Raw genomic sequence first — 19,182 nt, 5'->3', positions numbered from 1 at the left:
ATTTGTCCCTTTACTAAATGAAAATATCTGAGTATTCCTTCCATCCCCAGAGGAGTGAGGCTGAAAGGGTCTGACAGTAACTCAGTAATCTTTTAGCCATGTTTAGGGGAAGTAATGCAACATACTGAATCATTTGTCACACATTCTTCTATTTCCCAAGGGAAGCATAACTCAAGGCCCCCACGATAGTAAACCTATTACTGGAAATGTGTTAGTAGCCTTAAGCAAAATGACAATAAGTAAACCATTAATATAGTCAGGTGTGTGTATTCTAATACTGCTAATAGCCAGAGCTTAAAATGCCCCAATGAAAAAAGATTATAATATTGTCAAACCTTTTTATTGTAGTATTTTTAATGAGTTGTATCCTGTGGCAACCAAAAATATCTTTGATTTGATATTTTACATATTTACGTTTTGAGGAAAATGCAATTTTAGGTTCTTATGTGTGTGTCAGTGTAGCCTATTTCTTTATTCATACATTATTAATCAGTATATTCTATTTTCTGCGCCTGGCACGGAAGCAGTATGCTATTATTCATGCTCTGTCAACACTGTTGTTTTTCAGCGTCACCGAAAACGCGTTTGCTTCTTCTTTTGTTAACATGTTGTTATGGTGTTGTTGTTCTGAGTTTGATTCTTCATGTTTTATTGCACCTATTGTAATTCGCTTTGGATGAAAGCATCAGCTAAATGCAATGTAATGTAACGTATATTACTTATTGGAAAAGAGGACCTAGAATATAAAACCTAATATATTCAAACAGCTTTTCTAAAATGAATTGTGATCAAAGTTATAAGAAGTTGGGACCTTCAGTTTAAAATATAAAACCTAAAATATTAAAACAGCTCTTCAGAAATACAGAAGAAACCCTGACAAACTAAAATGAGTTGTGTTGAAAGCTATGGGAAGTTATGAGCTTTAAGTGTTACACAGATAAAGATGTTTCTTCTTCTTTACTTCTCAGAAAGGAAAGGACCTGTTCAGTTGAAAATACAAAATGTAATATTTTGTTCGTAAAGCTACTGTACAGGAAGTTATGACCTGTAGGTGGAATAAAGTTGTTTCTTCTTTTTCTACCTTGACTTTTCAAAGAAGGGGACCTAAATAGAAAACCTAAAATATTAAAACAGCTTTTCATAAAATTTGAAGAAACACTGAAACCCTAAAGTGAGAAATCTATAGAACTAATGATCTTTAGTTTAAATTCCTTTATTTAACATTTAAACTAAAGATCATTAGTAAATAAATAAAGATTCCTTTATTTAACATTTACCACTCATTCGCAGGCAAATATTTCTGCTTTCTTTTTTACTTTTTGGAGAAGAGGTACCTGTCCAGCTTTGAAATATAAAACAGATTAAACAATGAAAATTAAAATGTATTTTTTTCTACAGGAAGTAGTGACCTGACAATGGGCGGGACTTCTGCTGTCATTGAAGTCTCAGTGAACCCGCTCTCCCCTAATTCACAAACTGGGGTCAGGGGCCCCCTTCAGGTCTTTTATAAGGATTCTTGGGATGAACTCATTGCCACGGTATTATCTTCCTCTAAAAAACATAAATAACCAGTTTTAGAGTGCAGATATTTCTGTGTCTTTGCAACATAGCGTGGGGGGTTACACTTGTCTTTTAATTGGTTTCTCAGGGTGCTGCTGGTGTTTTATCTTCAGCTGTGGATGGCTGAATGGTGAGCCGTAAAAAAAGAAAAAGAAAGGAAGCTTCCCCTGGCAGGCATCTTCCCCCTCAGTCAGTCTGACCGCCCACAGTCCGGGGGGAGAAAGTGCTGCTTTGTGAATGAAGGGAGCGGCGGAGGGCAGAAAACAAACTTTACCAAAACCATTTCCGACGTTTTCACTTCCAACCGGACACGTTTCGACGGTGCAACAGGCGACACCTGGCCGACTAGCAGCGAAGAAAACACGGTAAGTCACGACGTGTTTTTAGAATCTTGTGTGGCAGTGATAGAAAGCAGATTGACAGGGGTTTTTTTCGACGGAAAGATGCATGCATTGCAGGCTGACCGTGACTGGAATAACTGCCATGAGATGGGAGATAATTCCAGGGCAGAATTTTAACTCCATAGTCTCTTTTTACATCCTAAAACCTCTGTTTTTGTCACAACGTGGTATGCTTACAGAGTGCATGTCGTGCAAACTAATGGAGCTTCTTTAAGGACTCATTTGTGTCGCTATCCTTAAATCTGTGACGATTTTAAGATCTTCAGGGATGAAAGTGGGTTGCTAAACTGCATGTAGTGCTCAGCTTGTTGCTATTAAAATGACACATTTGCATTGTATTTTACATTATGTGCACATGTATCCCGTTTATTTACAGCTAAAAGCATTTTGGCCGTTTCATACAAAACTTCCATCTGCTTTGCCAGTGTGAGTTTCGCAACATTTCATGACTCATGCATAAGACGTGCATTCCCAATGTCACCACAATAGACTCATAGAAGACTCATTCATGATATTATGAGGTTTCTCCTCCAGGGAGTCTGTTCTGCAAGTGGTAAACATAAGATTTGATTACAGTACAGTGAACACGCTTTGGAAACAGTAGCCAGTCCTTTTCTGTGGCTCAGATTGTGTGTCCCTTCAAATGAAATCCCAGTGCTGCTTCAGTTTAATAAACCACAGTGTTGACACTTTTATATGACTGAACTTTATTAGCTTTTAAGATGACCAGGTTTCACAGGTTTTAAGAATATATCTATATTTCCTTGAATGTGTAAACCTACTTGCAGATAAACCTGATTCTGATGTGGAAGAAGGCTGGGTGACAATATCATGATATTTCTGATGTAATACCCCACTTTGTCTGAATCAACACTTTATATTACTGAGGTTTTACTTTATTAGCCATAAGATTACCAGGTTTCACACGTTTTAAGAACATTTCTATATTTCCTTGTTAGTGTAAACCTTATTGGCAATGATTGTGACATGGAAGAATGCTAGGTTATAGCAAATATCATGATATTTCTGATCCCCACTATTGACTTTATAACAATAATAATAATACACTTTATTTAAATAGCACATTTTAAAACATAGTTACAAAGGGCTTTCACATAACACAGAACAACGGTAAAAATACACAGAGCAAGTGAACTAAACATCAGCATTTAAAAGCAGTTTAAAAATAAATGAAATGTAACAAAATAAAAATGCAATTATAAGAAAAGGGAGTTTTTAAATGTGACTTAAAAGAGGTTTTAGCTTTTGCAGGCCTGATCTCCTCACGCAGATCTTTCCGTCGCTAAGAGCAGGAACATTGAGCCTACAATATCTAGGGTTGACTATTTGTGCATTGAGACAATATTTACACAATGAGATTTCATCAGTAATGTTTTCTGAGGAATGTAACTTTTTTTTGTAGAATCTCCCCTGCTGAGGTTATTTCGGAGAAGCTGTAAATCATGGTGGTCAGTCTGGCCTGTGTGGCCTGTCTCTGCCTGGTGGTGGTAGTCCGAGGCGACCCCTGCCTCATCATCAGCGAGATCAACGCCGACAACCCCCGACTGGACACCACTGAGTTTGTGGAGTTGTATCACACGAGTGGACAACGCTCCTCCCTGGACGGCTACACCCTGGTGTTCTTTAACGGAAACGGAAACATAGCCTACAAGGTGCTGGACCTCAAAGGCCACAGCACAGACGACAGGGGGTTCTTCCTGGTGGGCTCGGTGGACATGTTGCCCAAACCCGCCATCCTCCTGCCTCCCAACACCGTCCAGAACGGGCCCGACGCCATCGTCCTCTACCACACGTCTGCATCTCGCTACAACGAGAAGATGAACGTCACCGCCTTCGGAATGGTGGACGCCGTGGTGTACATGACCCGGCGTACTGGAGGGGCAGAGTTCCTCGCTGAGACTCTGACCCCAGGTGAGCCGGCGTTTGTGGAGGATGAATCGACCCTGGAGGGGGACGAGTCCATCGAGAGGTGCCTGCTGTCTGAAGATCGCTGGGGCTTCCAGGTGTCCTCCCCCTCCCCGGGTCAGAGGAATAACTGCACCCCTCCTGCCGCTCCAGCCACCATCCCTGTGATCACCGAGCTGAAGCTGGGAGGAGGGCAGGTGGACGGCTTCGTGGAGCTGACGGAGGCTCCGGCTGCGGGTCCTCTGGCGCTGGTTGTGTTGGACGGGAGAACGGACAGGGTCAGCGTGAGCGTGGACGTGAACTTGGCAACATCCAGGAACGGGTTGATCTCCGTGAACATAGAGAAGAGCTTCATGAAAGGTCAGTGGGCTGTGGGTTTGTTGGGATCTTATGCTGGAAAATGTTATTTTGATTATGATTGCTTTTGGGTTGAGCTTTCTATTTCATCAGGTTTCACAAGCGGAAGCTAAGAGGAGCTTTGGGGAATTTTGGTACCTTTTCATTTGAGTTTATTTAAAGAATAAGCACCTTGAGATGAACCATATTGTTTTGAAAGGAGTCCTTAACAAAAAAAGACACACACATAGACAAAAGCTCTCCCATGCCTACTAATATACATATCCTGAATTGCATGTAATACTACAGCGCTATACACAGTATACAGTATATATGAGCATGCATCAACACATTGAGAAAGAGATGAGAGAAAGAGAAAGGAACCAAAATCATCATTCTTTAAATGAAATTAGAAGCAAGAGCAGGTCGTTTGAAAGAGAAAAGAGATGCTTTTAAGAAATTAAATGATGCGAGAGATTTTAGTGAGCTGGGAATTTGTTTTAATCAGATGGAGCTTTAAAATTGCAGGTCCTTATGGACTCTTAGGAAGGGAAAAAAAAAGGGGTCTTGGTGAGCCTCGGGCTATACGATGACCTATATGGAATAAATTACTCTTTTAATTATTCACTCACTTTCGTTTTATTATAAATTATTTGTTCCTGTTTTGATTTCTTCTCAGGAGATGATTCTGGGGCAGTGGCTATTTACAGTGGCAGAGCCGTGGACTTCCCCCTGGGCAGTCCACTGAGCCAGATTCAGCCTCTAGATGCGTTTGTGTTTGCTGGACCTGGAAACAAGCCAAGCGCCAACCTCACTGAGACTCTCATCCCCGGCAGAGAGCCCTACCAACTCAGCAACAGGCAAGACACTATGAGAGTCTCCTCCATCAAGTAAAACCAAACCAATGTGACTGCAGTACAAAACAAGAGGTGCAAGTGTTGAGAAACACATTGAAGCATTTATCTCAAAGGGTCAGCTTGTGACCATTGTTCCTCTTTGCTGATACTTTTTTTACAGTTTGGTGCGTCATCCCTGTGGAGCAATCGTCACAAGTAGACTTTCTTTCACACTGAGTCGAAGACATAGAAATTGATTTTGAAATTGCAAGTTTAATTCGCACGTCACTGATGAGAACTGAAGGTTACAAAACAATACTGAAAGGTTTTCAGTTACGCTAGCGTCGCCGTGAGGCTTTACTGAAGTGCAACAGTGCTTGGAGCAAAATGCTGAAGACAAACATGACAAAAATAATATTTAATGTTTAACATTGTTGGCAACAGCTGGAGCTGATGTGGGTTTCATTAGTGTTGCAGTCATTTAGTCACAAACCAAAACGTATGGACCTTTATTAGAACCCATGAAGTCAACCAGCTGGTTGCACTCGGATAAAATAAGGGTTGATTCATTGAGTTTGTTTTTTAATTATTTCATTTTTGTTTCAGTTTAAGAGAGGGGGGCTACTATCTGAGTCGCTGTGGTGTGGCCACCTGGGCCAGAGACCCTGGTGTCTTCTGGGAGGCCCCGCAGACCCCAGCTCAGCCAAACCAGTGCCCCTGGCCAAAGATCTGCCCGCACAGCATGGGTGAGTGCTGCATGACTGTTATTTATAGTATATACCCAACATTATTAAGATCTGTATTTGGTTTGATTCAAAAGAAGATTCTTCCTGCAGTTTGCATGCAGTAAGAAAGGGAATAGGTAATGATTGACAGGCAGTATGAACGCCCATCTGATTCAGACATTGTGCAAATTACATAACGTTTGGCCATGATAAGTAGGCATGAGAACAAGATCATTAAGTAGTGACAATGACTCAACAATAAAGAGAAATAACGTGTGGCTGTGAGAAAAACAGGATGAATCATGGACGCGGGAAGGGGGGGTGCTGAGGGGGCTGCAGCACCCCCATCTGTTGGTGGAGAGTTGTAACTGCAACGCCAAAAAGTTCACTAAACAAATCGATACAAAAGTTTTATTTTGAGTTACTATTTTTGAGTTATTATGTTGGTGTAAGCAGTCTATAAAAAGCTTCACTATATAAGAGAAAGTGATAATGCGGTGTGCGTCTTCTGTTGCTCTGCTATAGAAAAGAAGCTCGTCAGTGCAGACAAGATCAGGGATGGGAGTTTTGTGAAAGCAGGGTTTAACAACTGGCGAAAGGCAGGGGAAACATGTAGGGAGCATGAGAAGGCCCATCAACACACAGGCCGTCAACAAACTGGCAGCATTAAAACGAACACCGATGAATGCGCTGCTCGCACAAGCTGTTGCTAAAGACCAAATGACTGCATTTAATATGACGTTATTATACAGGGCCGCCCCTCCCTACACGCAGATCACACAGACTGCACACCTCGCGGATGGGGCCTTCTGCGAGCACCGACCCCCCCCCCCCCCCCCCCCCCCCCACACCCAACTCTGACTGACTTCCCGCATCCCTGGGATGAGTCATCTGCAAGGAGAGACTGTTAATGTTGAATACTTGGCACATTAGGAGCTACATGTGTAGGCATGCCATCATGGATAATTTCTAGTAAATGTCTTCTTAATCTTGAGGAACAATGGAATCATTCTCAGAAAGACATTCGTCATCATGCCCATCCTGCAGTCTGCTGACCGCGGGGAAATTATTTATTGTATCATTGGTCAGCTGAGGAACTAGGGAACAAAGCTACATCACTGACACAAGTATTACAAATTAAAGAACTGAGATCTGTTGATGGATGTTGCTTCAAGAATTAACCAACATTAAGAGAAATGAAAGATAATAATGAACTCAGAGAATCAGTTTCCTTGTGGACTTCTTCCTCTTTTCCCTTGAAAAGATTTATATGTAAATATGTAAAATGATTTGGATGCATATTGTAGAATGCAGCTAGATTTTTCAAAATATGAAAGTGAAAAATATGCTGCAAGCAGCCAGATATGATTTAAGATAGGAACACGTGGATACATTAACTTTTAAAGATTAAAGACCTTATTTGTATTCTTATTATTAAAGCTCCAGAACAGCTACTGAATGGACCTGGTGGTGAGATTTCTTTCTCAACTTCTTTTCCCAAGATCAGGAAAATATTTTAAACCTTAAGATCCTCAAAATCAGATCAGACAGATTCTGATTTTTATTTATTACAATATTAAGCATTGGCTGTCCACCCTGCCTTAGGTTACACCCGGAAAATACTTCACGGTTAGCCAAACTTTAATGGAAGAGAAAAAAAACGATTATGTGGGAAATACTTCTTCTAAATTCTCATTGAATTGATTCCTGAAAGATGATACTGCCATCTGTTGCACTTTATAGGTATTGTGTTACTGTACCAAACATAAAATGAGAGCATTAATATAATTAACGTTCTTAATGTCCCTTTATATTCATTCAAATGCATTCAAAACAGGTCCTTTTTGCTTAATAAACTCAATCCCGTTTTTGCCAATAACAAAATAGACACCACTCTCAAACATGCCTAAACAAATATGAAGTTATGGCCAGCAGACACTTAGCTTAGCATAAATTATTTGAAACAACTAGCCTGATCATGTCCAAAAGAAATGAATTCTGCCTAAAATAATCTGTAAAGTTATTTTAATAGCATGTTATGTGTCTGTTAAGTCAACACAAATACCACTGTGAAACTATTCCTTTAACAGCAGCAAATTAAAACTTTTCCTTATGCGTTAGTGACTCCAGGAGGCACAGATTCCCCTCCCCACCTCCCACCCTGGGGGAACGGTGACTTCCTGATCAACGAGCTGAACACGGACACCCCCGGCGCCGCTGAGGACGGCGAGTACATCGAGCTGTGGCACCCGTCGGGGCGCCGGGTGTCCCTGCAGGGCATCTGGATCCTGCTGTTCAGCGCGCACAACAACAAACCCTACAGGGAGATCAGCCTGAGTGGACACTACACCACCTCTAAGGGCTACTTCCTGCTGGGCAGTGACAGGCTGGTGCCGGCTCCGTCGCTCCGCCTGCCCCCCAACACCATCCAGAACGGGCCTGACGCTGTGGCGCTGTATCGAAGCCCCTACGGCCCCCCGTCCGCCTCACAGAGGGGCATCCCCACCAAAGGGCTCATGGATGCGGTGGTGTACCGGCAGAGGGGGTCGGATAAGGAGGCGCAGGATCTGAGTAAAGCTCTGACCCCGGGACAGCTCCCTCTGCTGGAGGACCCCGATGTTCTGCCCGGAGACGAGGCCCTCAGTCGCTGCAGGGGCCTCTACCCGTACGACCTGTCCGCTTTCTCTGTGAGTGCAGAGGTTTCTCACAGCATGATGAATTCAAACACTTTGTTAGTACTAACTCTGATGTGGCCAAGTGGCAGAAACACAAGATTGTGGAAAACATATTTAATTAAATAATGTAGGGAAAGGGAAGTTTACTTATTCACCTTTTTGCTGGGAAATAGATGAGAATACAGCTACCGCTCATATTTATGAATATGATGCTAGGTCTGGTTAGCCTAAGTCAGCACAAAGACGCAGGCAAAGAAAATAATCATGGTACGTGTAATTTTAGTATGTACAAATGTTTAAAATATATAAACGTACAAATAAATAAACACAAATACAAATTGGACGAAAAATAAATACAATCAAAAATAACTAAATGAATAAACTAAGAAAAAACTAATACATACAAAGTGAAAATTGAATAAAGAAAATCAAAATTAATAGAATTTTTAATAAAAGAAAGAAGGGATAAGTCCGGTTTGCAACAGACCCAGTGTCAATAGCCGTAAATTGCTTCTATAACTTTCCGGAAATGTATTTTCACCAAAGGCGATAGTTCAGGAAGTTTTTAAACAAAACCTTAACAAAGTGTTTTTTCTGTTATTGCACCCATATCCAAAGTGATGCAGCTGTTCCTTATGGGATTCTTTCAAGACATTTTTCAACCATAAATGTTTAAATTCATCAATCTCTGCAGGTGGCTCCGCCCACGCCTCTGAGGGAGAACATCTGCCCCCGCCCGCCTCCCGCCCCTGAGGGTGTGGTCATCAGCGAGGTGGCGAGCAGCCATTGGACCAATCACAACCAGCAGAGGAGCTTTGTGGAGCTGCACGGCCCCCCCAGGACAGACCTGCGGGGCCTGGTGCTCTCCGTGTTCGATCAGGAGCACAGCGGCACCGTCATCGCGATGCCTCTCACCGGCTCTGTGGACGACGATGGACTCTACGTGGTGGGAAATGTCACCGGAGCAGGTGAGGGCAGGAGGAGGTCTTGTTGTCTTTCTTCTCACTTTATTAATAATAGTGCACTCTGAATAGTCTCTCCCACACACTCTCTCTGTGTCTTTGTTTTCTTATTTGACTTGTTTTGAAACTATACCACTGTTGTGCAATGACACTGCTCATGTGCAATAAACTAGTACTGAAGATGAATCTGAATATTTTCAGAAATTGCAAAAATGAACTTGTGCAATATTTAAATGTATTAAAACACAATTTTTTATAAAGTTTTGAAGCTGGGGAATTATCCCGGCCTGCAAATCATATTCTACAGACTCAACAAAACCAAATTGTTTGCAAAAAATCCTTTAAACAAACACACCGTAATAATGTAATGTATTTAGGAATCATGATAAGAGTTAGGATTCAAAAACGACCGATCCCTCCTATGTCGTGAATCATACCGCAATTGCAATATCAGTAATCAGTTTTTCTTTAAACACGTTATTATTGTAATCACTGCTTGCCTCTTTATGTATACCATAGTTTTATGCCTATTTTAATATGATAACGTGTGTTTTAATAGATATGTTAGCTTATTTATTTTGTATTCATTTAACTTTTGTCCTGTAACAATGTAAATGTCCCTGCTAGGAATCAAGGCTTTCTGATTGATTGTCTCACCACGCCTCCCCTCTCTCCTGCTTAGATCAGACGTTTCTGGAAGGTTCTTCAGTGCCGGCCCGAGGAGCGGTGGTCCTGTGCTACGACCTGTTCAGTGTCTGCAGAGCCGGCACAGCGCTGACCAACTCCAGCCTCAGAGACGTGCTGGTGTTCAGTGAAAACCAGCAGCTGCTCTCCTCTCTGTCGTCCAGCAGAGGGAGACAAGTGATCCCAGCTGCCAGGTGAACACAGCATGAATCACTGAGAGCTGTCACGTTCTTAAACTCAATTAGGGCTTTAATCAAACTGCTGTAGAGGCGTTAACCTTATTATCTTTTCCCAGCTTCTTCTCTTTTAACCAAAGATTACCATGGCAACTTTTTCTGCAGTGCTAACTAAGGCACGCTAAACTAAAAAAAGACAAAACCCATTAGATTAAAACAAATCCACTCGCCTACATACCAGGGTTTCCGTTAGCCGGTAATTACCGTTTTTTAGCTGGTAACATTTATTAAAAACCGGTAAATTCAAAATGTCCGGTAATAATTAGGGATGCTCCGATCGATATTCACTCTTAATAGTTTGATCGGTGCTCTCTATAAAGGCCGATCAGGAGAGCTGGATCTGATCGATATGGACATAAACGCGAGTGAAGTGTAACCGGACGCGAGAGAGAGAGAGATCAGATCAGCTGCTGCATAATCAGCTGAAGCCCCGCCCACTGTTTAGCGCGCTGCATGAGAAACTGACGGGCTGGCAGGAGAGAGAGAGAGAGAGAGAGAGAGAGGGAGGGAGAGGGGAAAAGAGAGGATCCGTTTCCCCCGTGTTATTATTCAAAGTTAATGTAAACTTTTGAATAATGTACTTCATCTACTACAAGTAGTTTGTTTGAATGTAATAATTATGTTGTTTGTTGTTTGTGGAATCATTTATTGAAAAATAAATCTGAATTGCACGTAATTGTAGTCTTCCACAAGGTTGCTGTGAGTAATAACAAAAGTAATGTTCATTCTTAATGTTAGATGTTTGCTAACATGTTAACGACACGTGAGGATACTGTGAGAATATTGTGCTGCATTGCTCTCCCTAACGCTCTCGTCTCGTCCTGCCACATCGCTCGTGTGTTTTGGGGGATATTTTTCTGTGTGGTACTTTCAAAATCTAGCTTATTCTTGCTGGTTGAACACTTCAGCTTTACTTGATTAGAGCAGCGTGAAACTGTGTCAGATAAACACCTTTTCAGGGGTTATTTGCAGGTGGGGGTAAATAATTCAATCAGTCACAATCACCTGGGGATGTGACCACTTCTACTAAACTATTTCTTGCGGTAAACTCTGGATTTCCGATGGTGATTGGCTAGTTTTTTTCCTATTTACAGCAGCAATCGTATTCAATCACCAGCTAACAGACTGCTTTGTACATAGTCATTTAAAGTTCAGGTTAACAGAGGCACTTTAGATGATTACCCAGGGTTAACAAAATTAGACTCAATGACAAACACTCATTTTGTTACATAGGCTCTGAATTATGTATTTTATACAGAGTGTAAATATTGCAAAGTGCAGTTAATCATGTTTGTTTATTCAAGGAATCTATGTAGGCTTAATGTTTTGTGTTATCCATTTAAATGATGCAAAATACATGATGGGCTTACACTAATTTGTGTGCATGGAAACCTTCATTCTGTTTGACTTAATATCTTATTTTTTGCTTTTTTCTTGCTTTTCGCTAACACACAAATATGTTTGTATTTTTAAAAAAAATGTGCAGGTCAGTGGAAGACGGTCCTGTGTCGCTCAGTCGGTGTTCGTGCTGCGAGGTGAGGAGCCCCTCCTCCTGGACCACCTCCTCTCCCACTCCTCACAGCACCAACCTCTGTCCCAGCTCCGCCTTCTCCAGTCATATCGACCTGTGCCTCGGCCCACTGCCCAGCGACGCACAGCCGCAGCCGCCCGGAGGTGAGAATACAATGTAGAAAAATACTATGGAGCAAGAATAGAGGGTGTAAAGCTCATAGAGGCATTCCTTAAAAAAAAAAAAAATGCACATAGTCTTAAATTGCATTAACAACTTGAAAAGATATAGCTATGAAGTGTGACCTGGTGCCTTGTGACGGTGGAGCTCTCTCCCTATAGTCATCCGCTCTGCAGTCTCTGTAGAAGCTTTTAAAAAAACTACTGAAGACCTATCTTTTTACATTGGCTTTTGTTTGTCTACTTGAAATGTGTGTGATGTGTTCTGTTATTATGTCTGTTCCTTTCAGGACTCCACGTTTGTTTTTATGTTGACCTTACATTTCTGCCTCATGTGGTTATTGTATTCATGTTTCTGTGGTCTTAATTTTAACTTTTGTTCTTACTTGTGAAGCACTTTGTGAATTCTATTACTGCGAAAGGTGCTATAATAAATAAACGTTATTATTATTATTTTGTTAAAAGAGACACTTTACAACTAGGTACATCAGACTGATTACCCAGGGTCACACAATTAGGCTCAAGGGGTGCAATAAGTGTGGTTTCAGACCTCTGAATTATGTATTTATATCAAGTTTAAACAATGCATAGTGCCGTTGAATGGTATCCATTTCAGTTTATTAATGGAATACATGTAGCTTTAGTTTTGCCATATTAACATTACTATGATTATATGCAAAATTCATTATGGCTGTAACGTAAATGGTATGTGTTTCTTGTTGAACCCAGTTTGTGATTTTTGCATGTCATGATCCTCTTTCTATTCTTAGTCTTAATCTTAATTGTACAGTTTCTTATAAAGGTTAAAATGCCCAAACGTTGTTTTTAGGAAGACCGCAAAAACAAACCAATAAACACAGACCCTAAATGTGTGAGAATTTTAAACCGAACATGTTGGTGTTTTTTCTGACAAAATGTTACAGTATCTGTTCGGTCAAAACACAGGAAATATGTCTTTTTATAAAAGTGTTATATTTGTCTCTGTTTCTCCCAGACTGCAGTGGTCTGATCCAGGGCAAGAGGGTCGCTGAAGTGGCCGAATACCTGGAGCAAAAGTGTCACTGTGGCATCTCCGCCTTGTATCTCCAAGGTGAGGAACTTCCCTCTCAGGATAAATCCATCACATATGGCAGATTATTTTGAATGCAAGAAATGTGTTTTTTCTGTGAGAAGAAGGAGATGATTACAGACCTCTGACACTCAGAGAAGAATATGAAAGCAATCAACCTCACTTCACTGTTACCATGGAGCTCTAAAGTTGTCCTAAATAACTGTTATTATGTTCAGGCAGACGCTTTTGGAGAGTACGTATTTAGGATTTCAAATTGTAGAGGCCGTTATACACCTGTGGAAACATAAAGGAACTCAGGAGCCCTGCTGCGGCTACTTCTCGTGTAACATTATCCGGCAGCGTTCATATATAAGTACTTTGTTGTGTTTTTCTGGGTTAAACTTGCACATGTACAGTATTTAATGAGAGATTGTTCTGTTTGTGCTCAAGGAGCCAACTTTTCCTGTGTGTCTGGATGGCTGCGAGTGTGGGGGAACATCCAGGCGCTGTCGGACCACCAGAAGGCCCTCATCATCCAGACGTCCCACACCAGTCCTTCATCCGCTCAGGGAGACTTCTGCTCCGCTCCAACCACGGGACGCTACTCAGGCACAGGTTAGCAAAAATCAGTTCTTCTTAATGTTCATGTTGTCTAAAATGTTTGACTTCTCCCAATATGACTTACGGGAGATGTATGTGCAGTTCCCTTAAATCTGAAATTCAAATGTACCCCCCCGCAAGCTTGATTTGGTACATCCCAATATAAAAAACAGAAGACTGTGGCCTTTTCTTGCAAGTAAACATCCAAAATCATATGCTCCTGTCTCCAGGCTTTTCCTTGAGATATCCAGAACATTATACAATGATTAGTTTTAGGGGACACAACACCAATTTCTCTCTAACAACCTGTTTCTTTTGTGCTCTTAACACATCACCGGCATATCGAACCTGAAACCCTCTGGTGTAGAGCAAAGTTGTCAGTAGAGAGAGTAAGAGTTTGCTATAACATGATTAACGTTTTTGCAGCAAACCTGTGCATGGAGCCAATATGTTCTTTCCATATCTCCCCAAACTCCTACTAGATATTCATGTTTTACAACCAGTTGTGCTTTATTTGCCACTGTTACAAGCCAAACAACACAAACAAATGTAAGATGACAACTACACTAATCATTCACATACTCCTGCTAGCCATAACAAAGTCATCATCTAAGTAAAAAAAATTTCGCTGAATCTCTCTGATGTTTACGGAGAAAAATGACCAAACCCACTGCTCTGGATAATTGAGAAAGAGTAGAAGAAGTGAGAAGAAAAAAGAAGCAGGGGCAAGTGTGGAATTGGAATAGTGGTGTGAAGGCATTTAGGCACAAACATGCAATATCTGTGCTGATTGAAATGTTCAATAGATGATTGAATTGCTATTTAAACGTGTTGACTTGTTTATAGAAGTGTAACCAGATGTTGATGTTTCTCTCTCCTAGCGTCCGCCCTGGGCTTACAGATCGGGCTGATCGTAGCGGTGCTCCTGCTGCTGGGACTGGGCGCAGCTTTATTCACATATTTCTACAGGAGGAGGTGAGCACGCTTGACTTTCCTCTGCTGTCTTCCTCTCTTATTGTCTGCTGGGCGTGCACGCTGATCACAGATCTCTCTTTTCACCATGTCAACAGCATTTCATTTCCTTATTCTCTGATCATTTGCCATAAATCATCACAAAGCCAGATGATTAACATTTGCTTAATCTTTTGACGTCAGAAATGAAGAGTGATGGAGTGTTGTGGACAGCATATTTAGAAATAAGTGTTGGTAATTGAGATGAAATGATAACAATTTAGCCCCATTGTTGGGAGTCTAGCGCTGGAAATGTGTTGCTTTGTTTCTTTTTCACACAGCTCATTGCCATTATTCCCGTCTTTAGATGACTTCTTCAGAAAAGACTTTGGGTCTATTATAGAAAAGTCACTCTCAATTTGTGCCTCTCTCTTGACGGGTTGCACACGTCTGAATTCTCAGTGGAAGAAAATATAAAGTAGCAGTGCATGGAAAGAACATCTTAAGTCATTTATTGTAAAATAGTGGAAATGCTGTAATAACAATATTATATAATATACAGTATAATGAAAATATGCAACATATACATGATTTATTTGACTTCTGAGTGTTGGTACGCCAGCAGATGATTAGCTCTGTCCACCGTATAGACTGAAATAAGAAGGAAACGGCTAGTTTAAAAACAGACCACGACAGCATTATCAGTTTCTCTGGTTTTACTATTTAAAGGTATGTGTTTTTAGTCAAACTTAATTTTATTCTATAAACTATACGGACAACATTTCTCTGTGTTAGTGTTATTCAACAGGCTGCCATAAATGTAGAGATTGAGGTTTAAGAAACATTTGGAGTGGACTTCCAGACCTGTAGCTAACCTAGAGCAGGGGTCTGCAACCTTTACTCTTTCTCTCCTTCTGCCACCAAATTAAGTTTGTCTGGAGCCTCCTAACATATTTGATAACAGAGCTTATTTAAGGTTTTATATATAATTATACTTTGTTTATTGCATCTATGAACTTATAGATAAAAAATATGCAGAAAGTGTATGTATAATATAGGAATTAGCCAATGCTGTGTGCTTGTTCTGGAAATGTCTTTCAAGATGACTTTTTTTGTGGCTAATTTCTCACGGTATACTGTATACAGCTATTTGTGGCTTTATCCATGGTTAGTTTTCCAAGGGTCTGTTACTCAGGATTACCCCCCCCCCCCTAGAAGGATGTGACACATCTATAGCTGACGTGTTTCAGTGTCACATCATCACCTCAAACTCCAGGATAGAAGGTGTTCAAGTATCCGCTGTGCACAAAAAATCGATATCAGTTTTTATTGTTATATTCTCCCAGTAGAATATCACAGTTTCAGGAAGTGCAAAATGTCAGCAGCAAGTGTCAGAATGAAAGAGCATGACCTTCTTTCTTGTCTTATCATTTTACACAAATGTGAAGGGAAAGAAGTCCATGGTGAATGTACTGTACAGATTTCTCCCACGCTCTTACTTATTCTTTATTCTTTATACTTATTCATTCTTCTTTACATTACATTTTAATCATCATAACTCCCGGATTGCCTTAAGTTACTTGAAAAACTGTATGAGAAAAGTTTTGTATTTATATTCCTGTCCTCTCCTCTCAGCTCTGTGTCAATATGCAGCCGTTGTCTTGAAATTGCACAATGATTATGCAACCATTGCTCTCAGTCCAGTCAATAATAACCTCCCTGATGCGCAGAGGAAATAGAATTTTAAATGAGATGTGAAGCATAAAGTAGCTTTGATGAAATATGATTATTTTGAGCTTGGATACGAGTAGGTCTCCTGTCAGAATCACCCGTTGTTCATGATTGGAATTTAAATGTCTAAACGTTGAAGTGTTTATAATGAAATAATATATATATATATATAATATAGAACATTTATTGTCATCATACATCGGTATAACGAAATTTAGTTGGCATCTCTCACTGCAGTAATATACATAGACACAAATACATAAAAGCAGTGATACAAGCAGAGGTAGCAGCGATGCAATGCAATGAGAAGCCAATGAGATTAAATGAAATGTCAACGACGTACATATTTACACATTAAATAAGACTATAAAATGAAAATATACCAAGATACAACATTTTAAATATAACTGTTCGTAAATAGATGCTAAAAGTAACCATAGATGCTTACATCAAAATTAAAAAGGTCAATTTAATGGCACTTTTTGTTGGCAATTTTATGATATTTCCCCCAATTTAAATATTTAGATTTGTTAACCTAAAAAAAAAAGAAATGTTACTAGTACATTTTTTGTATTTCTAAAAAATGTTTTCCTTCAGATTGATGATAACTGCTCCCCTGGGAATAACTAACAACATGTCCATAGTATTTACACTTCTGGCTGTACTTTCCCCCTAATAAATGAGGAATCAGCTGATCAAATAACACAGAAGTAAATTAGGCACAGTAGAAGTTTCTTAGCCACAAAAAAAAAAAAAAATCGTGTGTGTTTTTTTTTTTTTAAACGTGGTCTCTATTTCCAGGCGCCCCATGGACTACTACACCATGGAGCTGAGTGAGCACGCAGAGGGACTGTCAGATCTATAATCCAGGCGTCTGGAGGTACTCGTGTGCGTGGGAGGACTTCATCAGAGGGAGCGGGCGGTAATCAGAGGTTAATCTGACCTGAACGTAACTGATTATGCGGTTGTTAAAAACAGGTTCCACCACAAGTGTCCTTCTGAGTGTCTTTGAGTGGCTCACTGATGAAATGACTCGGGATTGTCTTGTTAACAGCCTAGTTGTGTCGAGTCTGTGCGGTATATTCCATGGCACTGTTGACATTTCGACAGCAATCCATGAATCTAATAAGAAACGCCAGATAATACCATATTTTTATAAAGGTCGATGTGCAACCTTTGCCTGTGAACAGTGCTGGTTACTACTTTTAAAGGAAGAGAAAAGGGAGCATTTTCTTTTTAATACTTGAGTCATTTTTGTTGACTTGTTCATGTTGTATTTAAAAATATAAGAACCACCATGCTATGCAGGAAGCTCTATCAACATAATGACTTTCATCACATTCAGATGTTATAACCAAGATAATATTTGTGACGCTCACATTTAGTCTACAAAGCGGTCCACTTCCTGCTTCGCTCTCCTGCTACATGCTGTAAAAACGTTAGGGCGTGATTGTGATTTTAATGTGAATGTCTTTTAGCTAACATGTGATCACCGTCGGTAACCACTTTTGTATGCTTACTTCAAGCAAACTGTTTACATTTTCTTGAACGGAAATTAGAAAGGGATGAGAGAGAGTAAATGAATAAAGCGTATTTGTTTTTGAGAAATGAAAAATGGCTTATTAAGAAAATCAGAAAAAAATATTTGTGATTTTTTTTTTTGTGGCTAAGAAACCTCTACTGTGCCTAATTTTACTTCTGTGTTATTTGATCAGCTGATTCCTCATTTATTAGGGGGAAAGTACAGCCATAAGTGTAAATACTATGGATATGTTGTTAGTTATTCCCAGGGTTGGCAGTTATCATCAATCTGAAGGAGAAAATATTGTCAAAATACAAAAAAAACATCTATTTTCAAAGTTTTGATTCAATTCTTTTAAAAAAATATTTAAATTGGGGAATTAATCATAACATTTCTAATACAAAGTGCCATTAAATAATCATCTCAGCCTGGATATGATGTTCTATTTCTAATATTGCTTACCTTGTAACGTTCATCTGCTGTAGTGCAAATCATTTCAGTTACCTTGTAAATACATTTGAAAAGAAAGCTAGATTTTAAAACAGAAAAATCATGTAAATGAAATCCTCTTTTGTAAGGAAACCCCCCGCCCCCCCCGGAAATTATGCTATGTATAAATGTCTTTTATTGTAAACTTCTATATTTCTAGGTTGTATGTAAAACGGTACATTATAAAGAAAAATAAAAAAAAGGGAAGGAAGAAATTGCACTCAAAATAATATGTTGGCGTGGAATTAAAAGTGATGTGTTCGCACTGAAGACGCTACACAATGATGAAAAATGCAAACAAAATGTGATGAAGCACGTGTTCACATCAATCATAAGTTGAAATCTAACTGTAGGAGAAACCACAAACTTTTCATGGGTACGAAAAGTCTCTCATAGCAGCAGAGAGAAAGAACATTTGAAAGAACATGCTTAATGCTTTTCCACCCTGGGACACAATTTAAATGCTTTATTTGTGTTTCTTTGCCGTCTTATTTTCCTTCCAATGTCATGCACATGTAGCAGGTTTGAAATAAAACACTTCAGCTGATGTGCAATTTGTGCAGCCTCCCAGTCCTTTTTCAGCATGTCCTGTTTTACGAATTACCTCACGCTGCTCTCGGGCGAAGAAGTACCTACATAATGATTTTGTTTTTGTTTTGTAGAAAAGCATTCACTCACTTCCCTTTCTGCTGTGCAGTACCTACACATTATATATAATATGTTTTGAGACTTCCTGCCAAGATAAACGTGGAGAGCTTTTTTCTCTACAATTTTCTAAACACCTTTTATAATTATGACCTCTCAGCAT

At 40.0% G+C, this 19,182-nt stretch overlaps 1 protein-coding gene across 1 annotated transcript; it reads left to right on the top strand.

The window, feature by feature from the left end:
• Window positions 1-1,519: 1,519 nt before the first annotated feature.
• On the top strand, window positions 1,520-18,924 carry si:ch211-183d21.1. The gene is made up of 12 exons (XM_034119152.1): window positions 1,520-1,925; window positions 3,385-4,247; window positions 4,903-5,083; window positions 5,666-5,805; window positions 7,906-8,471; window positions 9,154-9,427; window positions 10,104-10,299; window positions 11,828-12,015; window positions 13,025-13,120; window positions 13,532-13,696; window positions 14,563-14,656; window positions 17,165-18,924. Exons 2-12 carry the CDS (start codon window positions 3,425-3,427, stop codon window positions 17,226-17,228), a joined length of 2,787 nt encoding a protein of 928 aa, XP_033975043.1. The 5' UTR covers window positions 1,520-1,925; window positions 3,385-3,424; the 3' UTR covers window positions 17,229-18,924.
• The last annotated feature ends 258 nt before the right edge of the window (window positions 18,925-19,182 follow it).

The sequence above is a fragment of the Trematomus bernacchii genome, unplaced genomic scaffold (genome assembly GCF_902827165.1).
Source record: "Trematomus bernacchii unplaced genomic scaffold, fTreBer1.1, whole genome shotgun sequence".
Taxonomy (NCBI): Eukaryota; Metazoa; Chordata; class Actinopteri; order Perciformes; family Nototheniidae; genus Trematomus; species Trematomus bernacchii.
This window is presented reverse-complemented; position numbering and strand designations above follow the sequence as displayed.

Excerpts from the sequence above, each read along its gene's own strand:
- si:ch211-183d21.1 (XM_034119152.1), top strand. The coding sequence starts at position 3,425 with ATGGTGGTCAGTCTGGCCTGTGTGGCCTGTCTCTGCCTGGTGGTGGTA. Across the intron at positions 8,472-9,153 it reads ACGACCTGTCCGCTTTCTCT|GTGGCTCCGCCCACGCCTCT; the intron begins GTGAGTGCAGAG and ends CAATCTCTGCAG. Across the intron at positions 10,300-11,827 it reads CAAGTGATCCCAGCTGCCAG|GTCAGTGGAAGACGGTCCTG; the intron begins GTGAACACAGCA and ends AAAAATGTGCAG.